The sequence below is a fragment of the Benincasa hispida genome, chromosome 5, assembly GCF_009727055.1.
Source record: "Benincasa hispida cultivar B227 chromosome 5, ASM972705v1, whole genome shotgun sequence".
In the NCBI taxonomy this organism is placed as follows: domain Eukaryota; kingdom Viridiplantae; phylum Streptophyta; class Magnoliopsida; order Cucurbitales; family Cucurbitaceae; genus Benincasa; species Benincasa hispida.
In genome coordinates this window covers 9960615-9969890 of record NC_052353.1, presented here as the reverse complement: position 1 = coordinate 9969890, position 9276 = coordinate 9960615, and the positions used below count along the sequence as shown (strand labels likewise).

Genomic DNA, 9276 nt, shown 5'->3' with positions numbered 1-9276 from the left:
TTGTTGATGGGAAAAAATGATTGGGATTGCTATACATTGAAATTGATGCAGAAAGAGTAAATAATAATATAAAAAACTTATTTTTTAGTACAACAATTGCAAATATGGGAGATTGAATCTCCGACCTCTTGGATCGGAGTGCACGTTAATACCACTAAATTAAGATCATTTTGACAAACTTGAAGTATTATTATTTTATATATTGATCAAAATGATATTTGTATACAGATGAAACAAAATACACAAAGATTTAATGCAATGAACTAATTATACATTTCATATATCCTATATAACCCTAAACATCAACATGAATTTGGATAATTTGTATAACATATTACATATTGATTAAGCTACATTAAAATTTATATGAACACTATATATAATTAAAAAAGGGTTTTGTAAAAAGAATATATAAGAACAATCCACACAATAATAATCCTTCAAACACCCCATACTCAAATCAAATCATGAGATGCTACACTTTGTATAAACTCTCCATTATTTGGAAGCTTTGTGAATATATATATATATATATATATATATATATATATATCAAATTGTTGATCTGCAAAAAATAGAAATTAAACAAAAGTTAGCTTATTTGTTTTGATATTAAGAGAGAGACAGAGAACATGTAATCAATCTAAAGAATATTTGTTTTGATATCTTATGTCATGGCTCTATATGTATATAATATTCTTAAATTGTTTAGGTTTCAAACAATTATTCAAATCTTTAAGCTACCTTGAAATTAAACAAATAACACCCTGAAACCTAAAGCTCTTCTCAAACCCAACCTAACAAAGGTAAAATAATGAATAGAAAAAGTTGATAAAGAAGAAAATATTCCTGATATTAGACACAAAATAATAATTTCATATAACACAAATATAACAATTTTAAATCCTATAGTTTCCACCTTTCATCTTCAAGAAAGTTTAAACATATTTTTTTAGAATTTAAAAAAAAAAAAAAAACTAAATGATTATCAAATAGGGTCTAAACTAAATTTATCGTAACTTACTAATTTGATCTTTTGAGTTTAGTTGTGATCTAAAGGTACTAAATATACTGCTTGGTAATACGAAATTTACCGAAGAATATTATTCCAATACGATCCATTTGCGTCATCATCATTCATCAAAGACTCCAAACTATCAAAAATTGAAGAGGATGCAGCAGGTGAGTTTGAATTAGTAGAGAAACACAATGGATTTGTTTCACTACTCTCAATTTGGTTGACATTTGAAGCTGAACCATCAGGAGACTCTGAAATCAATGGAGGAAGTTGATAATAATTCTCAGCTTGAAGTACATCATGACCAAAATTTCCCATTTCTTCCAAATAATTATTAGCTTTATTGATCTTGTCCCCATCTTCAAGACCCGGCACCGACACGAAACCAGTCGAAAAACCGGCCTGAAACTGGCTAGGGTTAGGGTTTTGAAGTCCATTATTAATGGTGGTAGGAATAGTAGTGGTTGGGTTTAGAAGTTGGCAAAGATTTTGTAGTAATTGAAGTTTGGCTATTTCTGCTTGCAACTTGAGTTGATCACTATTTAGAGGATTTGGTATTCCATTATTAAACAATTGAGAAAGGTTGAGGAAATGATTTAGGTCTGTTCTTGGCTTGTGTGTGCTTGGATCAATTCCCATTTGTAAAAGCTTCTTCCTCAAATGGGTGTTCCAAAAGTTTTTGATTTCGTTATCCGTCCTCCCGGGAAGATGGCTAGCGATTTTCGACCACCTACAAGTGATGGAAAAAAAATCAAAGATTAAATATATTGTAGTCAAATTTAAAAATTTTCGCCTATAAGTAAGTGAATAGGTTAAGAAAATACGAATAAATATGAATTCAAGATTAAGTAACCTACCTACTTAATTTGTATCACAAATAATCAAGAACCCACTATTTCATTTCTAAATCCATTTCTATAACCATAGAAGAAAAACATAGATTTGTGTACTAATTAAAGAGATTTCTTAAAACTTGGTGTATACCGTATTATCGAAAATTTCAAGTTAGGGAGGGTGATCCGAATTTGAACAAAAAGTCAAATTAATTTACGAAAACTATATAATCATGGTAAAGCTAGCTTTTGAGTTTAGTAATGATTTAGAAAAGAAATAAAAGTAATACCTATTTCCGAGTAGTGAATGAAGCTTGATAATGGACGATTCTTCTTCTTCGGAGAATTTTCCTCTCTTAATATCAGGTCTAAGATAATTAGTCCATCTCAATCTACAACTTTTTCCACACCTATTCAAACCAGCAAGCTTTGGGAGATTTCTCCAACTTCCATGGCCATTTTTAGCCACAAATTCAATCAATTTCTCATCTTCTTCAGGAGTCCATGGCCCTTTTTTCACACCATTTTCATCACAACAAGGAGATCTTCCCATTTTCAAACCCTAAAAATGAACTAAACACAAATAAATTTTTTTGTAGTTTGTTTTGGTGAAGAACAAAAGAAATAGAAATTGGAGATGATTTTATAGAGGAAAATTAAAGCCTTTCAAAGCAAGATAGAAGTTTTTTTTTTCAAAATGGTGATATCATGGTTACCTTTGTGAAGAGTTTAGCATACTAACAAATGAATGGCACCAAATTGTTGGATTAGGTATAGTTTTTTTTCTATCAAATAATAATACCCAATTTCTTTTCCCATTTCCTCAATTTTCAATGGTGTATTCATTTGAACTTTCATTCGAAAAGAGGTTTTTTTTTCCTAATATAAGAATAGTATTTCGACGACGATAATATATATCGTTGATATTCATCGTGTCAACTTATAAATGGTTTAGGGTTGGTTGTGACTCGGTAAAATAAGTGTTATTAAATTTTCACAAAAATATATAATAGATATTTCTACCTTTTTTTTTTTTTTTTTTTGTTTTTGAATTATTACCTTACTAAAAGAGGAGGATGTTTGAGTCCATGAAACATAAGTAGATCATTTTTTTTCTTTGACTTTGACAATATGTAGGGTGAGAATACGAACTTTTGACTTTATTGATCATCAAAGATACATATTTATTGAGGTACATATTATATTAATATGTCTAGGTAAATAAGGTAGATACATTTTAGGCCACGTTTACCAATCCATAATGAAAATTGGTATAATCGTAATAAGATTCTGTTGATAGGTCTATTGTAATGGATCACAATCTCAAACATAAATAGGTTGTTTCTGATCATGTTTATTAAAAAATATGAATCTGTCACATTTACTATTACTATTACCATTAACAATCACAGCTAGTGAGTCCCACGTGATTTTGAAATAAATCAGATTGATGACCCTACGTGCCTCAATTGGACTGCGTTCTTCAATTACAAATTTGGAAATATACCCCACATTCTATTAATATTACTTAACATACGTAAACAACAACAAATTAATCTGATGGGACTTACTTTTCAGATTCATATTGATTTATTACGTTGCATTAGATGAATATAAAAAGTATTGTTAAAATCCTGGTTAGCTTGAGGTCCTATCTAGTAAAGGTTAATCGTACTCATATTTATGCAATAAAATAAAAATTCAATTTATATATACTTCAAAGAGAGGCAATGGGAGCATTATATGAATTTGAGTTTAAAACCGACCTTTTTTTAGTTGAAAGTGAAATTTAAAATTTGTTTCTTACAAAACAAAATAAAGTGTGCAATCAACTAGTATAAACTTATATTATGAAGCTCGAGATCTAAGTTTCGATCCTCCTATATAGAAGAAAAAGAATAAAATTAATCATCTAATTGTTTTTTTTTTTTGAAAAAAAAGATTGAGTTTAGGAAATTGGTATATTCATTTGATTAGTCAAAATAAAGTTCAACCCACGATCAAAATTGTGTTTCAAGTCAAAGTGAGCTTAAGTCATGTTTACCCCACTGAAAATGTAATAGATCAATGGAAATAAAAAACAGCTACTATTATTGTTATTGTTACAGCTGAAACATTTTCACTTTTGACATTTTTACTGTTACACTACCGTTATCATTACCATTTGACCCTCAGAAGTAAAGTTAGAGCTAATGGTAACAGTAAATTTGACAAAATTTATAATTTAGAGTAAATGCGATCAAAATCAATCCAATTACATTTGCGATTCATGCTCATTCCAATTGATCCATCAATAAAATTTCATTATAATTATACCAATTTTCATTATGGTTTGGTTACATGGTCTTAGTTCAATGGTATTTGACATGACTTTCCTCTCTAGAGATCAAAAATTTGATCTCAAATCCAACAAAAACTGTGTTTTAGGAGAAAAGAAAACCCCAAATAACAAATTATTGCCTTTGTTTTTAAATAAGTTAAAATATTTTCTCCCTATATTATATTCACGGTAATCATATTTTCTTTTATGTTTCATAAAATTTCTGTATACTATATTTCTTTATAAGTTAAAACAATTTCTCCCTTTCATGTCAACGTAGAAACCATAAAAATATGAAAATGTCACTAAAAATGTTAACATGTCAATAAAAATTCATACCATGGATATAAATGAAACAATGGTCTAAGAACTTTAGTGTTGACTATATTTTTTTTTCAGTGCATTAATTGATAATCTTGTTCTTCATCTTGTCCTTAAGATGTTCTGCAATTTGTCTTTTGAGATTTTTGATGAGTTGTCCCACTCACTGTAAATTCTGTCTAGAAATGCTTTCCTTATTGGAAAATTCTTGGTGTTTATTCTTAAAAAAAAAAAAAAAATTCCTTGTTTGAGCTCAGTAGATTATGGTATGGATTTGATTCTCCTTATGTGCATATTTAAGAGTTTGGTGTACCCTTTTTAGGGTTCTGCTTTGAAGAATTATTTGTGTCTATTGTTGTGTGTGTTTGTTGTAAACTACTCGTGTGCCACTTTTTGTGATTGCGAAGCTTATATTATTTTTTATGGAGATGTCTCTAGAGATTGCATTGAAATGTTCTATTGTTTCTTGAGAAGGGATTTTCATACTTAAGTAGAGCCTAAATCTTCCAAGGAAAGTAGTTTCATTTGAAGGTGGAAGATTGAAGTTCTTGTTAATTAGGAAAGCCTAAGTGATTATTCACTAAGTTATAGGCTATTCATGTGTCATTGTAATGATCGTTTATTTATAGATAAGTAAACGTTGTAACTGTTTCACTTTATATTATTTTTTTTTTGGATACATTGGCCACAAACATAGATGATATTGTACCGAATTAGGTTACCAAACTTTATATCCTATTTTTTAGTATTTTTATATGTGCTTTACTATATGGCTTTGGAAATTATTATAACATTGTGTGTAATAAATTGCATTGTTTGTCAGATAACTCTTCTTTCAATCCGACAATGAAAATTTAAATCTTCAATTTTAAGAAAAGTAATACGTGTCAATTAATTATGGTCGAATTGGGCTAACATTATAAACTAATAATTATCCAACTCCAAGTAGAGTAAATTTTGAAATGAGAGGATAACTTTGACATCAACCTCACTTATACCTTCCCAAGGAACATCCTTGCTTTTATTTTATTTTATTAATTTAAAGAAAAATTTGAGGCAATAACATTTGGACACCTACATATACTAATTGATTTGTTTATTTAATAAAGAAGAAAAAAGAAATTGTGTAGATAGATTTTGGGACAGGAAATCAACTATATCTTAACCCTCTATGATTTTAACAGTAAATTTTGACTAGTTAATTAGGAACACAAAACAAATGGGATTTGACAATCTTTTAAATAAGCATTTTACAAAGTTGATTGATGGAGAGAATTTAAAATTATTTCTAATCTAATTAGCAGTTTAATTGAAGAAAAAAAATGTTACCAAACAAGATCTATTTTATTTAGGTCTCGTTTAATAATCATTTGGTTTTTCGTTTTTCATTTTAAAAAATTAAGTCTATGGATCTTACTTCCACCTCCAAATTTCTTTTTTTGTTATCTACTTTTTACAAATAATTTAAAAAACCAAACAAAAATTAAAACTAAAAAAAAATGTTTTTAAAATTTTGTTTTTGTTTTTGAAATTTGGCCAAGAATTCAACCATTGTACTTAGAAAAGATACAAAACATAGTAAAAAATAGGGAGGAAATAGGCTTAATTTTCAAAAATAAAAATAATTACTAAAGGAGGTTTTAATTTTTATTTTTTTTATACAATAATATCATATATGGAGATTTGCTAAGGATCATTTTAGTTTTTAGGTTGAAGTAATAACTGATATTTTCTAATAGTAATTAAATTAATTACATAATAAATATATTGATATTAACCATTAAGCAAGCTTAACTTTTAAGTACAAAAACATTATTGAAACAAAATTTTATAAATTGTTATTATAAATTTTGAAAAAAAAAAGAGAGAGAAAAAACAATGGTTTATCCCCTAATATTGGGGAGTGTTATCCATTAATAAAACCTAAAATTGATAATTATGGTCCCCGTTGATAATCATATTTTTTTTTTATTTTTGTTTTTGAAAATTAAGTCTATGGACACTACTTTCACCTCCAATTTTCTTTATTTGTTATCCATTTTTATCAATTATTTAAAAAACCAAGCCAAATTTTGATAACTAAAAAAATGCTTTCAAAAAGTTAATTTTGTTTTTGGAATTTGACTAAGAATTCAACTATTGTACTTAAGAAAGATGTAAATCATTATAAGAACCGCAGATGAAATAGGTTTAATTTTAAAAAATAAAAACAAAAAACCAGATGATTATCAAACGGAACCTATATTAATTTAAATCTTAAACTTTCATAAGTGAATCACTTCAAACCCTTGAAGCTCTCTAATATTTATTTATAATTATTTTCAAACTCAATTACAGAAATAAAATTATTCTTCCTCCAAAATCTAATCGAAATTGCAAGAAAAAATCATCACATAATTTTTTCCTAAATAAATAAAAAGAAAAAGATAGAAAAAAATAGTTTCTATCTAATTTTTTTTAGCATTTTGTTCTCTTTCGGTGAAGAAAAAAATTTATTTTAAATGATAATTTTTTTATAATTATTTTTAAATATAATAAAATGTCACTGTTTATATGATATGTATTACAAATTGAGTCATTTTACTATATTTAAGAATAACCTGTATGAAATGGATTTTATTCCAATAAAAAAATTGTATCAAGGATGCCTCATTGCAAAAGTCATCAGATTTGTCATTTTGTGATTATCCTCATTAAGCCATCAAGAAAGAATCCATCTCAAATTCCAAAATCAACTTGAAAATTCATTTCAATTATTATTCAGTCCCTCTAACTGCCCTAAACTTCAGAAAACTAAATAAATAAATATGGGATTGGAAATATAATTATTATATATATATATTATAGTCCATTACCATTCCTAGCTATTTGAGAACCATATACTTTTGAGACATTTATGTATCATTAATATAATTTACATTTCAACACTTTTTCCCAATTAAATCTCTTATACCAAACACTTACCAAACTGTGTAGAATTGAAGTTACAAACATCCCCATTTGTACTTCAAATTTCAAACCTCCAACTGCCATTACTTAATTTAAAGAAGCAATTGCTTCCATTTATCCATCACAGTTCCCACAAATATAATTAAATAATAATAATGTTCTTTTTTTAAATTATATTTTTCTAAACACTATAGTCAAATTCTTAGCAAAAATGTAATTGAGGTCCAATTTGCTTTGAATGAAAACTTCTAGAATAATGGAATTAGAAGTAAAGGGTTGAAACCTACTTTGTTTAGCATTTTTCCATTTTTATTTGAAAATGAAATCAATGAAAAAATTGATATAGTTAACTGATATCAAGTTTGCATTTTGAAGTTCGATATCCTTCCACTTCATATATTGTCAAAAAAAAAAAAAAAAAAAGTTGCATATATGCAAAACCACAATCTTAAAAATTTCTATCTACTTGTTGAGACTTTCATATGTCCATGAGTCACAGGATCACAACGACATGAAAAGAATCGATGAATTGAATATCATTTTTGATAATGTCATAAAAAATTGAAGAGTTTTTAAGCTTGGGTTTTTAAGTACGTTTTCCCTTTTTAAATTACATTTGTTGACTGTTGCTAGATTTGATGGGAGAAGAAGGAAAAATACTTATTGGGGGAATGGTGTTGAGGAGATCCATAGGTTCGTTTACTTTGTTTCTCAAATATTTAATTGGCCTTATTTTTTGTGACCATTCTTCTCACACCGACTTTCCCTTTATTGAAGGTTCGTTTACTTTGTTTCTCAAATGATATAGTGATATAATCATACCATGTTTCCTTTAGATTTAAATTATCAAATTTGTACAGATGTAGTTCACTCTGTTTTGGTTTGATTGGGTCCAGTTTTTTTTATTGCCTCATAGATCCATGCATGATCTATTTTGGCAAATGTTTAGATGTCTATTACCATTTCTTTTTGCTGATAATTCTTTAGGTACTTGATTTAGTTTCATCTTAATTAGGAGGATAATGGTAATGAGTAAAAGAGAATTTTGCAACTTGAATTCTACTATTATTCATCACTTATTTTTTTTTTTCAAAATTTTGTTTTGATTTTTCATCACTTGTTTGTTGTTCCATGCCAAAGTTTTATCATTGGAACTTGGACAACTATGAATGTCCCATCTAAAACCACTTGTTTACTTTAAAGAGTTTTATGATAAGTTTCTATATGATGTGTTTTTCATAGGATAAATTATGGATAAAAGTTGGATAAAACTACGAAATAGATTATGCGAAAAATATACTGATAGAATAAGATCATTTATTAGTTTGGCAGAGAAGCATGTGGATACAAGAGGGTTTACACATTGTCCATGTAAAATGTGTCAAAATGTCAAAATGAAACTACTTTGTGATGTTGAATGTGATTTATACACACATGGAATGGTCGTCACATACAATAGATGGATATATCATGGTAAACACCCAAATTTTTGTCCTCTCTACGGGAATGGATAAAACACATAATGAAAATGTAGAGCCTTCTCACTAAAATTTAGATAATGCAAATGAAATGCTTGAACTGTTGAACAATTTGACAAGTGGGGGAAACATTGAAGTTGAACATCGTGGGGACAAAGATTCCACCGAAGTTGAAACAAGTAAGAATATGGGAGATAGAAATAGTAAGTTTCAATCAATGTTTGATGAGTTTAATGAAGAATTATACCCTGGTCGTTGTACTAAGATTTCTACCTTAATTTTTTTTTAGTGAAATTAATGCATATCAAAGTACTTAATCATTGGAGCAATAAGTCATTTCATATGTTATTAGAATTA

General features: G+C 27.7%; 1 protein-coding gene across 1 annotated transcript; it reads right to left on the bottom strand.

Moving 5' to 3' along the window:
• Nucleotides 1-1090: 1090 nt before the first annotated feature.
• Nucleotides 1091-2404, bottom strand: LOC120078462 (transcription factor MYB41-like). Its single transcript, XM_039032729.1, has 2 exons — nucleotides 2142-2404; nucleotides 1091-1748 (listed from the first exon to the last, which is right to left on the bottom strand). Exons 1-2 carry the CDS (start codon nucleotides 2402-2404, stop codon nucleotides 1091-1093), a joined length of 921 nt encoding a protein of 306 aa, XP_038888657.1.
• Nucleotides 2405-9276: the final 6872 nt, after the last annotated feature.